The sequence below is a fragment of the Artibeus jamaicensis genome, unplaced genomic scaffold (genome assembly GCF_021234435.1).
Source record: "Artibeus jamaicensis isolate MK-2021 breed Jamaican fruit bat unplaced genomic scaffold, CSHL_Jam_final contig_464, whole genome shotgun sequence".
Taxonomy (NCBI): Eukaryota; Metazoa; Chordata; class Mammalia; order Chiroptera; family Phyllostomidae; genus Artibeus; species Artibeus jamaicensis.
In genome coordinates, this window is record NW_026521842.1 from 4,829,108 (window position 1) to 4,851,161 (window position 22,054).

The window sequence follows — 22,054 nt, forward strand, 5'->3', positions numbered from 1 at the left end:
GGCTATGTGTCCTGATCTGCCAGGGACAGACGGAGTGCTCACCTGACATCCCCACACAATGAATAACGGCGCACCCAATGCTCTCAAACGTGCCCCAGTGTAGAGCTAGTTGGAGCCAAGTAAGCACTCTCCCCACTCTAGAGCTGAGGAAGAGATGTAATATTGAGGAGAGGAAGAAAAGGGAGGTCCTGAGCAATCACAGAAGGCTTCCTGGGGGAGGCAGGGCTGAGCTGCATCTGGAGTAAGGGGGCTACCACTCCAAGGCCCCACGCCCACAGCCCAGGCCAGGGCTCGCTTTGTTTAAGATGGCCTGGGTCTCAGGGAAATGGGGCCTTGGGCTTCCGGAGACGAGTTTGCCACCGGCCACGCAGGCCAGCAGGTGGGGCCAGGCTGGCCAGCCATGGGAGTGGTGACCAGGCCAGAGGTGGGGCTGTACCTCGGTGACGGGAACAGAGCCCCTGCTGGCTGCCGGCTGTGCTCCCAGCAGCCACGGGGCAGGTGAGGACTGGTGGTGCTGCCCCAGCAACCCCTGAGCGGGCAAGGTGCCCCATGTCCTGCCACCACGGGCGCCTCGTTGCCTGGCACCTTCCTGCCCCGGCAGGTCTGGGGCTGTTCTCAGGCTGGCAGAGCACCTGGGGCCTGGAGAGTCACAGCCCACTGTCCTTCCAGCCAAAGCCATGCAATGACTCTGGAACCTTCTGAACTTCTGGAAGTTCAGGAAACATTTTCCTAAATGGGACTGGACTTCTGTGACTGAGGATACACCTCATCCTGCGTGGTGGTTCAGGATGCAAGCTCCAAGCTACACTTTGCATGCCGGGTCTGCCACTCCACCAACTGGGCCCGTGACCACCGGCACGTCACCTGACCCCTCTGGGCCTCGGGCCTCTCATCTGGAACGTGGGGGAAGAAAAAACCAGCACCTACCTCGCAGGGTGTTGTGAGGACTCAGCGACCCGGCGCCTGCCAGGCGAGGCAGGGCCTTGGCATACAGCAGGTGCTTGCCAAACACAGACTGTATAGCCCTCCTTGCTGCGCAGATGCGCTACACAGAGGAGAGACCTGGATCTGAGACTCAAAAGGAAGACTTCCCCACCTGACCTCTGCCCCTGCACAACCTCTCCAAAGGTTTGGTGGATGCTACTTGACTACTACTGGGGGCGGGGAGCTCACCACTTCATAGCTGGCCTGCTTGTGCTGACGCACAAGGCAGGGTGTTTCCGCTGTCAGCGTGTCCCTTCTCATTAGATTAGATTCAAGCCAAGGAGTGAAGGATCAGGACCAGAGTCTATGCCTCCCAGCTCCCAGCCTGGGCCCCTGTATGTCACCTGTGTTGACCGAGAAGCTGGCTGTGAGGGAGGAAGGGGGAGGTGGGGAAGACCTTGCACCCTACCTGGTGTAAGAACGAGAAGCTCCAAGGCTTCAGTGTTACCTATGTCATGCACACCTGTGCCCCCTGAGGGTCTTCTCGGAGGCTGAGACCCACCCCACGTGTCCTTGGCCTTCGCCACCTGCTCCTGAGCTCCCAGATCTACCTGGCTCCTCTCCTAGCCCCTCCTGCCCTTACCTTCCACTTTTGGAAGCAGGAGGCGGCTTGGCAGCCCTTGGTAGGAGAGCTGCCCCCTCTGTGCCTCAGTTCCCCTCTCTGTAGGAAAGGAGTGTGGATTCAGTGACCTCTGTAGGCCGCCTGGCTCCCAGGGAGCCACCTCTGCCCTGTGCCCCTGCACCAGCCTGTGCTCTATAACGGCGCAGTGGGACGAGGAGGCTGCCGATGGCAGGGACACGAGGAATATGACTGGGGAGGGTCCCCAAGGGCTGTGGCGCTTGCTGCCATGTCTCAAGACTTTGTCATGCCCCCTCCAGGTCCCCCTGGACTCAGATGGGGGCACTTGGGGACATTACGCCTGTCCTCATGCTCCACACACACACACACTGTGGTGCACGCCCCTGCAGCCAGGACACGCACCCGTTGCCGAGTCACGGCTCAGCAGTCCAGTCCCCCATCGCTGCTTCTGGAGTCCGGGCGCTGTCCCAGAACCCACAACCCCTCCACTGCCGGACGACGTGGGGATGTCCCAGGGAACTCACCGGGCAGGAGCATTTTCCACTTGGGGCTCTTCTGGTCCATAAGAACCGACCGTCCCGGCCCCTGGCCCCCTGGTTTGGCCTGGCTGCCTTGGAGCAACTCCCTTCAGCCTGGGGAGGGATGAGGATGGCGGCACAGTAGCTGGAGGGGAGCCCAGAAAGACTCTCTCTCAAGTCTGTAGTTCAGGTTTAAGAGCAAACTCCTGAGAAGTCAGTTGAGAGAGAGAGAAAGCATGCAAGGGAGAGCAAGCCGCAGCACAACCACGCGGGCGGACAGCAGTCCCTCCTCCGGCCGCCCCCCCCTGGCCTCTGCCTGCTGGCACACACCCCTGAGCTGCAGACAGGAGCCCCAGGGCTCTGGAGGGTGGCGGGAGCTGGGAGCTGCACGGCCACTTCCTGCTTCCCCTGCAAACTTGGGCCTGTACTCCAGGCAGGACCTAGTGGCCCGAGGTGTTCACTGCACATGGTGTTCTCTCTGCCCTGGAAAGCAGAGAGGACCCCAGAACCCAAGGGGGGTCTCACACGAGCCCCGAAAATGGCACCCTTGTTCATCCATATAATCATTCAACAGTTGGTCCCATAGATGCTACAATGCACCCCAAGCAGTAGGAGCCACCCATTCGGGCACTCCCAGAGGTCACCAATGCCAAGGGCAAATGCCAGAGAGAAAAGACCAAGGACCACTCAGTTTAAAAGGAAGGAGAGGGTGCAGGCTTCATACCCTGGATGAGGGGGTGCAGGTGCCCCGTGGGAGGAGTGGCTGGAACGGCCAAGGAGAGGAGCATGCCAGGACTGAGGAGGAAGGAAGGGGGCTGATGAGCAGGCAGAAGCAGGGAGGGGTCACGGGCTGAGGGAGATGCCAGGGGACGCCTGCCCGGGACCTGTGGGGTCCGGCGCCCTACAGAGGAGCTCCCATGGGAGACTTGGAGAGGGGAAGGAAGCAGAGTAGGGAGGGAAGAAGCCCGTCATCACTGGGGTCTCAGCTCCTGGGTCTCCTCCCTGAGAGGCCTCTCTGCCCCCCCCGGGGGCCTTCCAGCTGCACTGCACTTCCTCTGCCATTCTGCCCCTCGAGACAGCCCATCTGGGCATACTTGGGGCAAAAGGGCTGGGCATTCCCTGGGGGTGGGCAAACAGCTCAGTGGTCTCATGGTGCCGGCTGGGTGCCCAGTGTGCCCGAAGGTGAGACCACAGGCTGCTTCCTGGGGCGTGGTAGTAGAAGGGGAGGGGAGGGCCTTATCTGGGTCTCTGGGGTGAATCCCCTCCCCCACATCCAGGGTGGGCAGCAGCAGGCAAGGGTGCTGGGGTAGGGGCTGTCCTTACCCCAGTGGCTTTGGCCCTGTTCTCAGTGCTTTGTTGCACCACCTGCTGGGCAAATGCAAAACTGCACCCGGGACCTCCTGGGGTGGCTGAGAATCCAGCTCCTCCTGGACAACTCCAGCCAGGGTGGCATGGGGACCCCCATCCCTGTTCTAAACATGTTGGTTAGTAACCGAGGTCATCCTTGCAGCCACACCCTGCAAGAATGGTTCTGTCATCATCCCCACATGCACGGGGGTCAGCTGACCCAGAGTGCACCTGTGGGGGCTGACCGGGGTTAAAGCAGGTCTTTCCCAGCTGAATGGCCATGAGGCTTGAGGGCCAGTCTCGGCAAAGAGCCTGAAACTGCTCCTGCTTCAGTGCCGGCACTCGGTAAACACCTGCTTCCCGGAGCAGTCCTCACCCGCCTGCCCGTTCTTGCATCGCGAGCGCAGGCTCTGCGCCCACAGGCTGCATGGCCGGCTCAGCCCAGGATGACTCGTGTGGCTGGTCAAATAGTGGCCTCCCAAGACTCCCACGTTCTAATGCCTGTAACCTGTGAGCGTGCCATTTTATATGGCAGAAGGGACTTCGCAGCTGTGATTAAGTTACGCACACTGAGACGGGAAGTTATTCTGGGCTATCTGGGTGGGTGCAGGGCAATCCCAAGAGTCCTTCTAAGCAGAAGGCAGGAGGCAGGTGGGGGTGCACAGAGCGTGGTGACAAAGGTAAGAGGCTGGAGTGATGCGGGGCCATGAGCCAAGGAACGAAGGTGCCTCTGGAAGATGCCAAAGGAAGGAAACGGATTCTCCTCTGGGGCCTCCAGGAGGAGTCCCGCCCGCACCTGGACTTTAGCCCAGGGAGACCCCTGTGAGACCTCTGGCCTCCAGACCATAAGGTGATACACTCCTTTTGCTTTAAGCCACTAACTTCATGGTGGTTTGTTATAGCCACACAGAACTAATATAATTAAGAAAAAATGGTTCCCAAGCCCACACAGCACCTAACATACAGCAGTTGCTCTATAAATGCTCTTCTCTATGTGTGTGATCCAGGGATCGATCTCACAGACCCTCCCCAGGGCCAGGGGAAGGACCAGTCACTCACAGGAGACCCTGAAGTATCCTTGAGCCTAATATGGTCCCACGGAAACCTTGGGGGAAAGCAGGCAGCCTGTAGTCAGTAGAATTTTGTACTTTAGAGCAGGACCCTGGAGAGGAAAGAAAGTTTCTGAGATGGACTAAGGACCTGCTTGGAACCTCAGCCTTCACGGCCCAGGACGTTCAGGAACACACACGCCCTGTCTGCTTGTAAGAATTGCATTTCCTCTTTACCTCCCCCGGCCAGCCTGTGCCCGGGTAACAGCTGACTGAAAACCACGCATTCACTCAACACGCATCTCCTGAGCAGCTATTACATGCACTGTGCTAGGCAATGGAGAGGTGAAGAAGACAGTAGGAACCGGTCCCTCCCTTCAGGGAGATGGCAAGTGTGCTGAGCATGTGCTGCCTCAGGGCCTTTGCACTTGCTAGTCCCTTGGCCTGGAACTCTCTGCCCACTGCCACTTCCTCAGCAAGGCCTTCTGTGCCCACCCTGTCGAAGGCACAGCCATCACGCATCCATGTCTCCTACCCTGCTTTTCCTCATGGCACTTGTCACCGCCTGGTATCACACACTAACTTGCTTATTCGTTATTTGTTTTTCTCTTAAATTGAAGTTCTCGGGGGCAGAATTTCACGTGTGGCATGTGGTGGCTTGTGCACCAACATGCCCCGCCCAGTGTCTAACACAGTCTTTGGCACACCGCACGTGGGCAGCAGATATCTGTGAGCAAAGGCATGCATGAATGGCAGTGCGGAGGTGAACAGACATGTGAACGGGCAGTCGCAACCACACTGGATTGGAATCACAGTATCTACAAGCAAAAGGCGCTGGGAGAGATGCCCGATTTTCAGATGGTTTCAGCTCTCAGTTAGAAGGTCATGGGTGAAAGTCGGTGTGAGCACAGCGAGAATATCACAGCTGATGCTCTGCAAGCCAGTTAAACTCATATGGTGCCAAACTGTGATAGGTCAGGCCCCCGAGGGCCAGCTTAGCTGCTGCAACCCTGTCGAGGGGAAAGCAGGTCAGTGGGCAGGTACAGCCCATGGCCAGGTGTTGGACAGCTGGGCCACAAGCCCAGTGCCCCTGGAGGGTGGTCCATGCCTGTGTACAAGCCTCTGGCATCCTGCCCTGAGCCTCAGAACAGTCTTGTCTGCAGCTCAGATGACCTCTTCTTCTCCACCTGAAATCCTGACCACAAACTTAGTGGGAAAGAAATTATAGACTGCAGGGCAAACAGACCCTTTTAACAGCAATTTTGCCGGGGATAAAGAGCTGCTTTTATCTTTATGCAATCAGGAACCGTGCTTAAATCAGTGCTCAGTTTATCGGTTTATTAAGTTGCCCAAGTTAAATTCTTTTCTATTTTACAGAAATCTGCATCAGTCAGACAGACCCACAGTCACACACTAGCCCGGGGGGACCAGCTGAAAGCAACCAGACCTGCATGAGCAGGGGCAGCAATAAACAGAGCGAGGGGAGGGTTTTCATGGCCCAGCACGGGAGGGGGCCCAGCACTGTAAGTCCCCACCAAACGTCCAAAGAGGCTTCTGGGGAGAGAAGGACTTACAAGAGCCTCTCACGCTGCTTAGGCTCCTAAACCTCCTGCCCTGACTTGCAAGCTCTGAGCTCCCAGTGTCACAAGAAGTTCCCGAGAAGATAAACACAGCGCCACTTGGAGAGAACACTGACTTTGGATCCCAGCTCAGCTGGAGATGCACAAGGCGGGAGAGAGGGGTACAGGGAAAAGGGAGGCACTGGCACTACATGAGGCGCCTCCCCATTAAAGCTAGGAAGAGGGGGGCTTACCCGCAGGGCTGGAGAAGCCACAGCTGAACCCAGCGCCTGTGCCCTCCAAGCAGCTGCTGCCTGGCGGCGGGGAAAGAAATCCTCCAACGCCCTCACCCAAGCAGTCGGCACCAGTACCCGCTCCAAGAGAGGCCTGCCAAGGACTTCTCGGGGCCCCAGCCAAGAACCCAAGTGGAGGCTCCGCCTGCCTGGCCAAGGAGCCCGACCCTGGCCAGCTGGAAGCCTGTTTGCCCAACAAAGAGACAAAAGCCTTTGTGAGGCCAGGACTTCCGGTGGTCACCAGCTCGTGCCCTCAGCTGTCCCCACGTGCCAGGCCCTGTGCTGAGCACTGCACGCAGATCGGCTCTCGGATCCTCACAACCAGGGGAGACCGAGGCACAGGGAGGTTGTCTGCCTAATAACAAAAGCTTGGAAGGAGCAGAGGCAGGAGTTGAACTCAAGGAGTATGAGTCTGGATCTGCACGGTTGAAGATGTCCGCATTCTAAGTACACCCAAAAAACACACATTTAAACACATGGCCAGAGAGGCAAGGAGGAGGAAAATGAAGTGGGCCCAGGGCAGACGTCACTCCTATAGACATTCAACTTCCGGGCCCCAGGAACTCGGCTGGGCCTAGAAGTTGTACTCGATCTCGGCCTGGTTTTCTGTGACCCAACACCAGCCCCAGTGGGCTGCTGGCGGCTTCCACTGTCTCAGTTAATAAAGATCATGAACCACTTTAGAAGGCATTCTGTCACTCAGAAAGGACATCCAGGGCCCATGTGGCACAACTATAGGGCTACCACTCAGCCACGCAGCCTGCAGCCCCGAGGGCCTGGCAGGAACACATTTACAGAGACCAAAACAAGAACGGCAGCCCCTGGAGTCGTGCCCTGTGCAACCCGCATGACCTCGCAAGACCACGTCCCTGGTCACCGACGCTACGCTGCAAGGACGGTTTCACTGGTACCACGTCTGCTCGGAGCAGCTAAGCTTTGGAAATTTTCAGAACCTTGCAACAGTTCTGTGGCTGGGAGTCGGCAGTGCTGAGACTTGGAAACCTGAGCCTGGCCTCTCACAGCAAGCAACGTCCTTGCTTATCCCCAGATGCTGCTGCTTCTCTCCCAAGGAGGCTGCGACAAAGACAATTGTTCAGGAATGCCTGTTCCCATCAGCTGGTGATGAATTAGGAGTGTCCTCTCGCTGGATTTTATACCGCGTGCAAGTGACACATGAGAAATGGATATTCCTTTGACCAAAGGCTTAGGAATATTGGAAAGAGCTGAGCCGGGGGCTTGCCGTCCTCAAGGGAAGAATGCCTCGGGGCACGATTTTGGTTGCACCCTGCTCCCACCAGCTGAAGACCTGTGGTCAGCCCCAGGTTCATGCCTCACCTGCCAGTTCCTCCGCAGCCCTGAAGCGACACTCCTGCAGCCAGCAAATGACCATATCCCAGGTGGGCACTTTGAAAGTTGGGCTGGAGAACCACACAGCCTCTGCTTTGCAAGTTGGAATGTATGTGTCCCTGGGGGCACTTGACCCAGCCACTGGGCCCAGAACAAGGGTTCCTGGTGTGAAAGCTTCTTTTCCATGGCAAACACCACTGTCCCCATGCATCAGACATCTATGTGGGGCTGGGGGTCAGAAATGAACTGCAATAGGCAGTTATGCTGCAAGGCAACAGATACAACCTCTGGCCTTCCCACAGCCCCTGCCCTTCTCAAAAAGGCCCAGCCTGGGTGGAAACCATCAGTGCAGGGCAGAGGAGGAACAGCGGGGAAGACCGAGAGGGGCTCTGAAGAGAGAAGGCGACAGGATTCTGTGTGTGTGTGTGTGTGTGTGTGTGTGTGTGTGTAAGACGGTCCCGGTGCCTGTGTGCAAGTGTGTGTCTGTGTATCTGCGTGCTTGTGCGGCCTTTCTTGAGCGCAGTACATTTGCTGGGTCCATCCCTGTGTGTTCCTGTGTTTGTGTGTGTCCACGTGTCTGAATGTGCCCACCCCTGGCCCGGCCCCACCGTCCAGCTGGCAGTGCATCGCTGGCCTGGGGGCTGCGCCTGCCCACCGGATGAGAGGTGGCAGGTGTGTAATAAACCATTAGTCACTGTCATGTTTCTGAGCAGCGGCAGCCGCCCTGGGAGAGGCCTGACAGCGGGATGGAGATCCTGGCTGGTCTCTGACTGTGAAGCTGCATCCCCACCCCCCCCGGGCAGGGCTGCAGCCTGATGGGGAGCAGCTGGCAGACGTGGGCCTTGGGCCTTGGCCCTGCCCCAGGGCAGGCGGTTTGGCCTTGTGTGTGCCAGCCCGGGGCAGGGTGGGTAGAATCCCTGAGGGTCATGGTTTTGCAGGATATTTCCCAGAGCTGAAGGGCACCTGGGTGGAGAAGGAAGGTCAGGGTAACAGCCTTTGGGATGCTCCACGCTGCCTGGAGGGGGCACCAGCTGGTGACTGGGAGTTATAAATAACAGCGCTAACACCAGCCGGCACTTCTGGGCACTCAGGGCGTCCAGTCCTGTGCTGAATGCCCTTCATGTCCTGGTTAATTTAATTCTCGCATCTGCCCTGTGGGCCAGGCACTCGAGTTAGCCATCATTTCCATTTCTCAGGTAAGGAAACTGAGGCTGGAATGCGAGAAGACACTTGTCCAACGCTCCAAGTGTGCTGGGGAGCTGAGGGGAAGGGTCCCCCCAAAAGTACCCCTGCCCACCACCTGCAGCGCCCCTTTCGCTGCCTGACCACCCCATCCCCATCTACCCATGAGCGCCTGGTCAGCAGGGTCTGTCCCTGGCCCGAGGCCCAGCCCCTTCCCTTGACGAGTCCACGTCACAGAAAGAAAGAGGTGAGTCCCGGGGCAGCCCCGGAGGCAGGTGTCCCAGACGGAAATGCAGACAGGAGCGCAGGGTTGGCCGGCCGCCTCCATCCCCCCTCCCCCACCGGCTAGCCAGTCTCCTCCCAACTCTGGCCCTTGTCTCGAGCAAGCAGAGCTTTCAGCCAGCTGTCCACACCATGGGACCCCACAGGGACAGGCAGGCTGGAGGGGTTCGGGACACAGTCCTCTCGGGGGCAGTGACAAGGTAGGGCACACACAGGAACCCACTCAGAGGGGTCTCGCTGACAGAAATATGACCCCAGGATGCTCCTGGGCAAGAACACAGGTGCCTACCACGTGTCAGAGTCCAGCTAAAGGGCCTGACCGGAGATCCACTCACTGCGCCTGGCCCAGGGTCCACAGGCCCCACAGCTAGTGCCTCAGGACTCACGCTCACAGGCCCTCAGCCAAGCAGGGAGCCCGCCTCTGTCCCCAGGAAACTGAGGATGGCCGATGTGCCGAGACGGCAGACGGGATCTCCACGGCTGGCAGGGTGGGGGTGAAGCACCCACACTGGAAATCGGTGGCATTTTCTTCCTTAAGCCAAACGCCCTTCTCCCCCCTGGCCCAGCTGAGGTTAACACCCTCGAGAGACACGTGCCAGGACATGGAACATTCACAACCGAAAAACCCAGAAATGACCCCTGTGCCACTGGCAAGAGAGGGCGCACGTGGTGGCGAGCAGCGAGACAAAGGAACAGCGCACGTCTGTGGCGGAGAAGGTGCTGCGGTGACGGCCCGGACGCACCCTGCAGCACCGAGTGAGCAGCCTGCCCCGGGCCGAGGTCCAAACCCCGGGGAAGAGGGGCCGCAGGTTGTTTATACAGACACAGGTGCACAGGAAAAGGCAAACGCCAGGCGGCGCGTCCGCCTCGGGGGCAGGGCAAGACGCAGGAGCATCAGGGCTGATGGACCGTCCACTACCCAGGTTGGGCTCACACGTATCCATTACATGAATTTTTAAAATAAGTGAGTGCGTACAATAGAACGTGGAGATAGATAAATATGGTACAACAAGCAAAGGCGGTCTGAGAATTAGGGGTGGGTGTCTGTCCAGAAGCTGGGATTCTGCCTGAAACCACTACTTGGTTTAATCCCTGAGGAACATTAAAAAAAAATCCAAACTCAAGTACAGGAGACTCCGCCTCCAGGCCGCCACCCCAAAAGTGGCACTCACGGGGTGGAACTCTGAGCCTGGACTGGTTTGGGGGCCCCCGTTCCTGCCAGGGGTGGCATGATCCACTCCGGTTCCCAGAGACACAAAAGTAGCATCTACCTGTGCCCGCGAGGTCTGGTCCGGCCCCGTCCTGGCTGCTCTGCTGACGGCGGGCTGGCCCTAGCTCCTGGGCAGCCTGGGGGCCTCTGAGCAGGCTCTCTGCCACGGTGCCCCGCCAGGGCTCAGGCTCCCGGGCGGGCGGGTGGAGGGCTGTCGGCGGCTCCAGAGATGCAGAGGTGACCTGGAATGACAGGAAGGTAGACAGGGTGAGTCTTGGCCACACCTGCTGAGAGGTGCCATTGGGTCTGTAGACACCTTCTTCCCCTACGATGGCCTGGCCTTTGTGGCCAGGGACTCAGCTTGGCTGGCGGGGGGCAGTGGAGCACTGGTGTCCCGAGAAAACAGTGCAGTCCCTTCCTCTCTCAGCAAATGCTGCCCAGGAACACCAGGCGGGTCTCGGGGCCCCATCCCCACCCCGGCCACTCGGCCACTTGGCTCTCTCTCACTGCGGCTGGCAATGACCACCCACTCATCAGTGGTAAAGGTAACCTGAGCCCTCTTCAGCTCACCCTGCCAGGTGTCCATCCTGCCCCCCCCAACCCCACATTCCTCTGTATTTCTTAAATTGTAGTGAAATACACATAACATGAATGTACCCTCTTGACCATTTTTAAGCGCACAGTTCAGTGGCCCGAAGTCCATTCATGATGTGCCACCAACACCACCGCCCATTTCCAGAACCTTCTCTTTATTGCCAATGGAAACTCTGTCCCTATTAAACACTAACTCCCTATCTCCCTCCCTCCCTCCTGGGGGCCACTGTTCTACTTTTCGTCTTGTTGATTCTGACTACCTTGATCGCCCATCCCTTTTTCACATCTGGGGGAACTGAGGCTCAGAGAGGGCGGTAGAAGCCCGAGGACACCAAGACAGGGTGAGCCCAGGTCAGCAGGGCTTCAGACTTGGGCTCTCCCCTCCCCCCTCAGATCCTGGGCAGGGGGAGGCGAGCCGAGCCCCCGCATGGGCTCGGGGCCTGCATAACCAATTGCAGCTACCTGGGGGCCAGGCCTGGGACCGGCCGCCCCCCTTCCTGATGCTGAGCTCCAGGGCCAGCGTGGCTGTAGAAAAGCAGCTTCATGTTGATCCGGTTCCCCCCCGGGATTAGTGCTATAAAACCAAAGTGTCTAGGAGAGATGGATGGCTCCGAATTCCTCGGGTGAGCACAGGCTCCACCAGCCCTACGTGTGAGAGACGGATAAATTTACCGTTTGTTTCCGGGAATGCTTTAAATTATGGGATCCATATGGTGACGCAGCCCAGACCACAGCCCCCGCAAATCCCACAGGCCTGCTGGCGGCTTAGGCTGGAGCCAGGAGGAGGCGGCACCTCGGCCCAGAGCGTGTCATTCATCCGCCCACTGGCTTGCGCGGGCCCCGGGGTTTGGGGGGCATCGGCATGGCAGGGCCCCTGCAACCCTGTGCACACCCCACCCGGGCGGATTTCAGCTGCTCTTGCGACTGCGCCCTCATTGTCTCAGAAAACTGCCAGGCACAGGGCTGCTGTGTTCGTCACTGGTCATAGGACGACCCAGCCAGTCAGCTCCAGGGACTATTGGGATTTGAACCCAAGCAGTTGGGAGAAAACTTGGCTGCTACAAAGCAATCAGGGGCGGGAGGTGCACAGCTTTCAATTAGAGAGCAGCAGATGGAAACAGAGAATACTCCTGGGTGAGAAGGGGTGCAGATGACAAGCACTACAGGAGTTTGAGAATGAAAGAACTCCACAAGAGCTAGGAGAATCCAGGAAGGCTTCCTGGAGTAGGCTGAATTTGAACTAGGCCTTCAAAGGGAACAGCATTTGAAAGGGAGAGGGGATAGGAGGGACAAGAAATTCAAACACATGCCCCTGCAGAGGCCAACAGGGTAAACCATAAACCAGTCACTGGGTGGGTGGAAATGTAGGGGCAGCCCTGCTCAGCACCGGTGGGGGTTGGTTAGAGGGACTCAAGCCTTGTCTCACCAGATCTGATTTTTCCAGAGGCAGCTGGGAATCCATTTTTAAAAGCTGCATTCTTATGATCAGTAAGTGTTGGTAACTGATCAAAAACATGCTAGAGTGCGGTGTGACCCCTCCTATAGTGTTGGCAGGATTGTGCAATGGCATGGCATGGCCTGGAAGTTCTTCAAAAGGTCAAAGACAGAGTCGTCCGAGGAACCCCACAATTCCACTTCCAGGGAGATACACGAAAGAACCAAAAACATGTGTCCACACAGAAACCTGAGTGCTCACAGGGCCCTCACTCATTCAGATGAACGAATTCCGCCAACAACAAGAATGAATCCGCAGGTGGGTCGTTCCTCAGGCAAGCAGGTGTGAGTCAGCCCAGTGGACACCTTGACTCGCAGCCCACGAGGACCTGCGCAGAGGACCCAGTGGAGCCGTGTGATGATAAATGCATCGCAGGCTACTAAACTCATAGTTGTTTGTTACGCGGCAGTAGATAACTGATACAACTGGGAAAGCTCTAGAATAGTATGTGCCCAGCTCCAAATGTCCCCTAGCACATGGCGAGCCAAGCCATATGCCAGACACATGAGGGGACCCACACCAGTCCCCCTCCTCTGGTCTAGCTCTTCCTGCCCACTGGTATTAATGGGTGGGCAAGACTGCCAGACACATGTGGTGCTGTGAGTAGAGGTTCTCTCACACTGGCCTCATCAAAGGTTCTCTGACAGACCATCAGACAGAGGCAGAGACTGACTTTCTTCACCCTTCAAAGCCGAATTTATGATTCTCATTGATAAAAAGCAGGCCTGTGAACCAACACGTTCACTGTGCCTTCTTTCTACCAGAGCCATGAGTTCCAGGCTCCAGGTTGGCCTTAATTTAAAGTTCTATTAGGACCAGACCTGGGAAAAACATCCTGCCCCCTGAAAGCGGCAGCATCTCGGAGCTCACAGGCCCCGCAGAGCAAGCGGGGTAGGTGCTATCGTTTCCTTTATGCCTATTTCTGGACTGGGGCCACTACGTTTAAAGCATTAGTCAGTTATGGGAAAGGCCAAAGTGGGTGCGGGGGTGGACCCCAGGGTTCTTTAACGTTATAAGAGGACTGCAGCCCACCACCTGATATGCTAATGAGCTCTCGAAGCATTGCACTTTCTCCGGGGAATGAGTGGTCTCTGAGCACCAGCTGAAGGCAGAGCCAGGGGTGGGGTGGAGTGGGAGAGAGGCGCGCATGGCGCCCTGCTCTGCAGGGGGCGCCCTGCTCTGGAGGGGGCGCCCGGCTCTGCAGGGGCCACCGTGCGGTTTTCAGTGCAGCACAATTTTACTCACTGAACTAGTCCAGGAGGTCCCCACGGCTGAGGACCTCTGCTCTACTGCTTTTTAGGAAGTGTTACTGAGATATAATTCACATGCCACACAATCTACTCATTTAAAGTGTACGATTCAATGGCTTTTGATACATTCATGGGGTTGTGTAACCATTACCAGAATCGTGTTGCAACACTTGCAACATCCCAAGAAGGAACCTCACACCCACGGGCAGTGGCTCTCCGGCCCCCTCCCCCGGCCCTGGCGTCCACAGTCTTCCCGTCTCTGCCTGCCTGCTCTGGGCATTCCACACACACAGGATCCTACACTGTGCAGCCCATTGTGTCTGGCTTCTTTCACTCAGCACGTCTCCCAGGCTCATCCGTGTGTGACGTGTAAACCATGTACCGGGTCTGGCAAAAGTCACGCCTGCTTGAGTGTGGTTGGTAGGGTAATAATATGGGTGCAATAATTTATAGTTTTAATTTAAACATTTCACCTGAAGTGTCATGTGGTGTGCTTGCCTGTGATATTGTTATGTTACAGAATCACATGCTTATGATTTTGTAGTAAAAGATTTTGTCATAAAAAAAGAGCGTTATTTGTGCCAGGCCCTATCTTTTTTAAAAACAAGGGAAGTTTCAGTTTGGTGGCCCATGGCAGCCCAGAGGCCACTGGATGGAAGGCTCAGGATTTCTCTCTCCAGCAGCCTCTCTGACAGGGGCAGGCGGCTGTTATCCGGGCCTGTTTCTCTCACCCTCCCGGGTACCCAGCCAGGCTCCATCCCTCAGCCTCCTTGCAGAAAGGTCGGGCTGGGCACTGGAGCACCTGGCACACAGTAGGTGCTCCAGAAGTGGCAGCAAATGGCATTACCTGACAGCATGAGCCGTAGGAGCAAGGGTCAAAGTGGCACAGTGGCAGGCCCGGAAGGTCTGATGGGAATGTGTTAGGGAAGTCTCCCCGGCCTTGGCCTTGGGCTGTTTCCCCAGCTGGCAGGGCTGCCTTCTAGGCTCTTTGTCAGCTGCTAGCCTGTAGCCCCAAGGCAGCCCAGGGGTCCCTGAGGTCAGGGCGACGGGATCTGCGGTGTGTGCTCCCCTATTTTTCTGGATCATCTTGAATTCTTTTTTCCCAAGTAAGCTCAAGACGCACTCCAGGGAGCTGGCCATGCCCTTCTTGAACAGAGCAGACCTGGAACTGAGACCTGAGTTGCCTCTGGCATAACTAGGGATAACAGGCAAGTCAGGGCTGTTCTGACCTCAGTGTGTGACTCTAGGAAATGGGCCAGTAATGCCTACCCTAGATGTACTGAGCCCTACCACGTGCCTGGTGCCCACTGAGTACCAAACTCAGCAATCCATTTAATCCTTCCAATGACCCTACCTTCACTGCCACTTTGTAGAGGAGGAAACTGAGGCACAGGAAAGTGAAGTCCGCTGCCCAAGGTCACCCAGCTGGTCAAAGTCAGAGCCAAAGATCCAGGCCAGTGTTTTGTCCTCTGTCAAATGCCTAGACCTCACAGTGCAGATGTAACAGGGAACAGACCACAGGAGACAGAAGAAGAGATGCCAGCATCCCAAGTGCACAAAAGAATGAGGCATCACCTTCCTTTTTTCCCCGAAAAAAAAAATTATTTGCAAGCAGGAAGCCAAGTTCAGGGAGAAAAGCTGCCTCTTTCCCAAACAATGGCCAGCTGCAAGCCTTGGCTGGAAGGCAGGGTGGGTACAGTGAGGGGCACCTCCCGGGCTGGCCAGAGACCTCTGCCACCTGCCAGGGACACACAGGTCACAGGACTGGTGCCATCTGCCTCGAAAGGAAATGGGGCGCACAGGTGAGCCCGGCCATGGGGGCCCCTCTTCCCCCTTTCCTGGTCCCCCCAGAGCCCACCCACAAGGATGATGTGCTCAACAAGCTCTGGTGGGATTTCCTGTTCTGCACTGTAAGCTAGTGCGTCAGCGGCCAAAAAAACAGTATTTTACGCCCCTTAATTCCTTGTAACAGCTCAGTAATGGCAAGCAGAGAACTCCAAATACTGCAATAAAGGGACTTATAAGGCTCTGGGTCAGGGGAAGATGGAGCTGCCGAATGCAGAGTCCCTGATAAGCAGACAACTAAGGGTTATTAAATGTTCGGCGCAGACCAGGCATAATTGGGAAGTTATTAGATATGGAATACACACAGCACCCAGTAAATGAGTAATCAGGGACTAATTAAGCTTGTGCGACACAGCAGATCATGCTAGAGAGGCTGGTGGCTGCCACATCTGTGACAGCAATTAGGGGCGCTCCGGCTGCAGCGCTCAGTGGGGGGTGGGGGGCGATCACAGGCTTGAGTTGATGAGACTCATCCCCACTGGAGTCCCCCCAGGTGTTCCTGCCTCTCACAGGCCAGGCTCATGGGGCCTGGAGGACAATGGAAGCTCAAGGGGACACAGGGACCAGGACTCAGAAAAATGGAAAGGTGGCTTTGTCTCTGGCTTCACGTTTGGGCAGGTGATGACTAATTGTAGCCGCCGGAGGGGCAGAAATAGTCATTACTGTCCACCCGGACGATCTGAGAAGTGTGTGCACAGAACCAGCTCCTGCGGCTTTGCAATGGTTCTATCAGAATAGGCAGGGTGGGGAGGGGAGTATGAGCAACCCATTTTATAGACAGAGAAACCGAGGCTAAAGGACAGACCGTGGACAGGGATCACCCAACCTGGTTCTCCTTCCAGTAGCCACAGGGCAGGTCTGCCGGGTTGTCTGAGCAAGAGAAAGACACTGGTGTCTCTCAGAAGGGTGTCAACCAAGCCCAGTGGAGAAAAAGGGGACATTTAGAGTACAGTTATGTGGCCGATGAAAGACAGCACAAACTTGGGTGGGAGCCTCTGCCTGAGCTTCGGGCGGGGTGGTCTTTCACATGCTTTCTAATGTCTCTGAGCCTCAGCTTCCTCATCTGCAAAAGGGGTGCTGAGAGCCATGCCCATGGTGCAGGACAGTCAGGTGAACGCCTGGGTTAGAACCTGCATAGCCCAGCACAGGCCTGACACCCAGGAAGCCCGTGAACACACCCGTTAAAGAAAGAACAAGGGGAGGCCCAGCCCTACCTGCCACAGAGAGAACCTGGGGTGGCCAGGGCCCGAGAACTTCTGGGTTCAGCTGAAACTGGGGGCTCTTTCCAAGCCAGAGTGGAAGGATCATGAACCTAATGCAGGAGGAGGCTGGGGGCAAAATGGATGGGGCTTTCCATGGTCACAGCTGTGCATGGAGAGCACCTACTAAATGCCAAGCCCCGGGGCCAGTCTTTGCAGGCATCGGCCCGTTAAGCCTTAGACAACCCTGAAGTCTGTCTGTTAGGCCCCATTATACAGGTGAGGCAACTGAAGCCCAGAAAGGGCTGGCTGCTTATGATGTTTGGCCCACTGTGTGGATGGGCAGGTAGGGCACCATGTCTCTGAGATTCATACTGCAAAGTGGGAGTTTGCGGCTAATAGCACTTGGAGCCTTGGGAGATACACCTGAGCAGGTCTGGCCAAGAAGACTGGAGCCACAGGGAGGCTGGCAAGATATGTGGTAGCAGGCAGGCCAGTAGAAGCTGGCCAGAGGCAGGCATGCCCAGATTCTACTGCTTTTGTGGCTGAAGGGAACATTCTAGAAGGCATGACCCCGGCCCCCTCTCTCAAGGGATGTCTATATGGCAGTCAATCGTCCCTTGACAATCCTGGGACAGGACAAGGGCTTGCAACAGAGTTCAGGCATAAGAATACCTCCCCATGGCTGTCACGCAACAGAGTGGGTGGGTGTCGCTGGGGAATCAGCTCAGGCCCAGCCAGAGCTGGAGGGAGAGAGCGTCCTGAGACAGGGAGGCCACAAGTCCTTGGCATCAGTGTCCAGGGCCACCTTCTGGAGGCCAGCAGTGGGAGTTGACTGGTCTCAGGCCAGTGACTGCCAGACTCTCCTGGGGTTCCCTCTCCCACCCCTGCTGGTGCCTGCTGTACCACTGACCTCCCCCGCCTTCCCAGGGAGAGAGTCTCCCACCAGTCTCTGGGCACCCAGCCTGCCTGCTCCGCCCCCATCCACACCTGGGCCTGGTGATGCTCTGAAACTCAGCCAACCCCTGAGTGCAGTCCTTCACCGAAGTTCCCACCCCTGGGCGTGGCATCCACTTGATTTGGTTCAGCCTAGTTCTTCACACATCTGTCGTACCTCCCACCCACTTACCCCACTGGCTACCCATCCACCCGCCCCAGCCATCTGTCCAACTGTCCAAACATCCATCCATGCCTGTGTCCGTTTGTCCATCCATCCATGCATCCGATAAACATCTATTAAGCACCTATTATATGCCAGGCACTGTGCCTGGACTATAGCAGCAAATAAAAGTCAGAAACCCCTGCCCTTAGGGAGCTAACGTTCAGGTTAGGGGAGATGGGCAATGAAGAAACTCGTATTGGCGTGTCAGCTGAAGGAAGTACCAAAAAGACAAAGAACAGGGGAGAAGGGGGAGGCTGGGTGGGCGCAGTTAGAATTTTCCACAGGCTGGCCCCACTGAGAAGGGGACATTTGCACAAAGACTTGACGAGAACAAGGGAGCCAGCCCTGGGGTTGGGCAGCTGGGGGCGGTGTTCCAGCAAGCACCATGGCCTTGAGGCAGGAGCGTGTTTGCAAACTTTTTCTGAAAAGGCCAACTAGGATTTTCAGCCTTGTGGACCAAACAGTCTCTGTTGATTCAACTTTGCCACCGCGGCACCAGAGCAGCCTTAGCCAACAGGACCGCGAAAAATGTGTGGCTGTCCTAGTAAAACTTTATGGACACAGCAATTTGAATTTCACCTAATTTTCATGTGTTGGGAAATATTGTTCTTCCTTTTTTTTTTTGCAACTATTTAAAAACATAAAAACCTTGCTTAGTTCACGGGCAGCACGGACACAGGCTGTGGGTGGGATGTGGCCTACAGGCTGTGGTTTGCTGAGCCCTGGCCCAGAGGCAGCCGGGAGGCCTGTGTGGCGGGAGGGCTGTCTGCGGGAGGAGGGGAACTGGCTTGACTCGGAACAGAGGCAAGGCTGGGAGAAAGGGCGAATGGGGGAGCGGCTGCACAGACGCCCGCTGGTTTACTTGAATCCGAGTGACACACCCCAAGGGACTGCGGAAGGTACCCACGTGTGTCTGTACCACTCAGCTCATTACCTTCAGTTCTTCCCTCCAGGCATCCTGTAGGGGCTGGGGCCAGATGCAGAAACTGGCTTGCCTGGTGTAAATCCCAGCCCCGCATCTGTGAGCTGTGTGCCTTCAGGGGAGTGAGTCTACTCCTCTGTGCCTTGGCTTCCGCATCTGCAACACGGCGAAGACTCCCTGGGTAGTTCCAGTGGAAGCAACATGGGGGTCTATTCACGAGCTACTGTCAATGGCCATGAGCCCCCTGCTCACTCCACAACGCCTTAGGCCCCTCTCCTGCCTGAAATGTCACCCTCAATTCTCTCCCCTGGATTCTGTCCCCAGCTCCCCTCCTAGGCAGAGCTAGACGTTCCCCAGCCCACCTTCATTAGTGCCCTCATCCTAGCGCTGCCAATTTAGGGGCTTTGCTTCTGCCTCCCCAGACTGTGGCCCCTGGATGGCACCCATAACCCCAGCCCTGAAAGATGGGGGAGATATCTGAGTTACAGAAGGAACTGTGTGAAGGGCTGGGGGAACAGTGTTTTTGGCATAGGGAACAGTCTATGCAAAGGCTGTGAGGCAAGGGTGTGCCTGGTGTACTTGAGGAAGAGCAAAGGGGCCTGCGTGGCTGCATAGGAGCAAGGAAGGCAACGAGGACACATTCAGAGGGGTCTGTGGACCCTTCAAGGACTCTGGCTGGCTCTCCTTTAAAGGGCGACAGGAGCCCTGAGGGTCTAAGCCGAGGAGAAATGCAACCTTATTTTTGTTTGTTTTAATTTTAACTTTTTATGTTAAGATGCTTATGGATCCACATGCTGTCATAAGAAATAATACAGAAAGATCCCATGTACCCTTTACTCAGTTTCCCCCAATGCTGACATCTCACAAAACCATAGCACAGTGTTGCCAGCAGATAGTGACACCGACGGCTCACACATGCAGCTTCTTACGCAGCTTCCCCCAGTTTGACCTGTCCTGGCCATGTGTGTCCTTCACCCTCTGCAGTGTTGCAGCTGCCATAGGCTCCCGTGCCCACCACCACAGCCGGGGTACAGGCAGTTCCATCACGGGCACCCCTGTGACACTCTTCAGTGAGCACACCCACCTCACCCCTGCCCCCAACCCCCAGCTTGGCAACTGCAGATGTGTTCTCCATTGCTCTGGCCTTCTCACTTCAGGCATGTTATATAAATGTATTAACACAGCATGTCGCCCTCCGGGACTGGCTGTGTCCACTCAGCATGGTCCCTGGAGCTCTGTTCAGGGTTTGGGCATAACGGTAGTTCCTTTTATCGTGGAGGCATAGTGGTCCATGGTGCGGCTCTCCCACAGCTTGGTGGTCCACTCACCTCATTAGGTGGAGGGAAGCTGCCCAGGAGGTTCAGCAGCTCCCTTTGCCTCCTGCCCAGGCTCACACCCACCACAGCCCCGCCCCTGCTCCCTCCTTGTATCTTCAGAGCCCGTACCTAGCTCCATTGCTGGCTACCCATTCAGGGCCTGCACCCTCCATTTGTGAACGCCCTGTTAATCAGTCACAATGCTCCCCCCTCCGGCCCACCTGTCCTCTGACATTACCTTTCATGGCCCTAGCTGGGGAGGTCAGGCAGCTTATTGACAGTAACTGCAAAATACGCTTCATGACCAAGTATGGATCAGAGAGGTTTAGCACCCTGCCAAACACCACACAGCTGCGAGATGGGCAGAAGCCTGCCCTGGTGGATGTAAATTATCACAAAGCCAGATGCCAAGGGGCGAGCAAGAGCCGGGGGTGGGGGCGGGAGGGAGGCTCTGCCCTGGACTCAGCAGGGGCTTGGCTCGACCCTGTGCCTCCACCGAAGGGGCCTCACCCACTGCAGGTGAACATGACATAATTACTGTGGAAGGAACTGTGCCGTCTCACCCAGGGCAGTCAGTTTATCAAGCGCTGACAGTGCATTAGCTAAGTGATCACTAGACTATTAATTTTTCCCCAGCCCTTGCCAGGGGTATTACAGTGAAAAATGGCAGCTTAACCGCAGGGAAATTCTTCAGGGTGACAAAAATAAAAATAGCTCTAATTGAAGTTGATAGAAATTATACCCTTTAAAAACACACATCGGGGTGCACTGGCTATAATGTAAATTAATGCCGGGGCAGGGTTTCTGTCACGGGATCCTGAAAACACGATGACAGCCACAGCAAACAGCCTCATGGGGCATCACATCTGCTTAGCTGCCACTCGGCTGGGCCTGGCGGTGTCAGGGAGGCGGCAGGGGCAGGTTGGAGGCCAGCGCCCACCAGCCTGCCGACATAACCTCGCCTGCTCAGCCGCCCCCCCTGCAGAGGGACAGTGGGCAGGAAAGCACCACGGGCCCTTCTCCACTGCACCCTGGGGAGGGCACATGTGTCCTGGCCACCCTCCAGGCCAGGGACGGGGCCTGGGGTACAGGTCCCTGGACCCTTAACAGCCAAGTTACTGCCCCAGCCGCCACCCCCCTCGCTGGGCCGTGTCCTACAGCCAGATGCTGATTTGAAACTTACACATTAAAACATGTTACGTGTTTTCAGCTCCCCCCAAATTTAGCCAGATTCTGATGTTCTGGCATACAGTGGTGAGTCATCTTTCAGTCGTCAAAGAGGTTTCAATCCGGCATATGAAAAAAGAATAAATATAACGGCAGTAACACTAACAAACTCAGGGTAGCATCTGCGCTGCGCTCTGCACTGTTTTAAGTACTTTCCACATAAATTCACTCGGTCCTCACAACAACCCGTGAGGTAGACACTGTCCTTGTCATCCTCATTCTGCAGAAGAGGAAATCATATGGAGGCCCAGAGAGGCTGTGCAGCCCGCCTGGGGGGCCCCGGTGCAGAGCCAGGAGCTGAGCCAGCTGCACGGCCTGAGAGCTGGTCAGCCCAGGGCCAGGACGAGCCCTGACCTGCCGACACACGGCACGGACCTGCCGGGCCTCTGCCCACGCTCAGACCGCACCACGCACTGCTGCCACGGGGGCTGCCGCCGCACACTTCTGTTTGTTCACTTTTTAAAAGATTTTATTTAGTTAGTTTTAGAGAGAGGGGAAGGGAGGGAGAAGGAGAGGGAGAGAAACATCGATTGTTTGCCTCTTCCGTGCCCCCAACCAGGGACCTGGCTCATAACCCAGGTATGCCCTGACTGGGAATCCAACAGCTGACCTTTCGGTTTGCAGAAGGACATCCAGCCCGCTGAGCCACACCAATCAGGGCTTCCATTTATTTCTGAATGATTTATATAGTTT

At 56.5% G+C, this 22,054-nt stretch overlaps 1 protein-coding gene across 4 annotated transcripts in view; it reads right to left on the reverse strand.

The window, feature by feature from the left end:
* Positions 1–22,054, reverse strand: part of GSE1 (Gse1 coiled-coil protein) — a 408,575-nt gene that overhangs the window by 247,823 nt on the left and 138,698 nt on the right. For all 4 annotated transcript variants that reach the window (XM_037142394.2, XM_053666776.1, XM_037142395.2 and 1 more), the window contains exon 2: positions 10,413–10,593. In XM_037142394.2, coding sequence (XP_036998289.2) covers positions 10,413–10,593 — 181 coding nt within the window. The remainder of the gene's footprint in view (positions 1–10,412; positions 10,594–22,054) is intronic.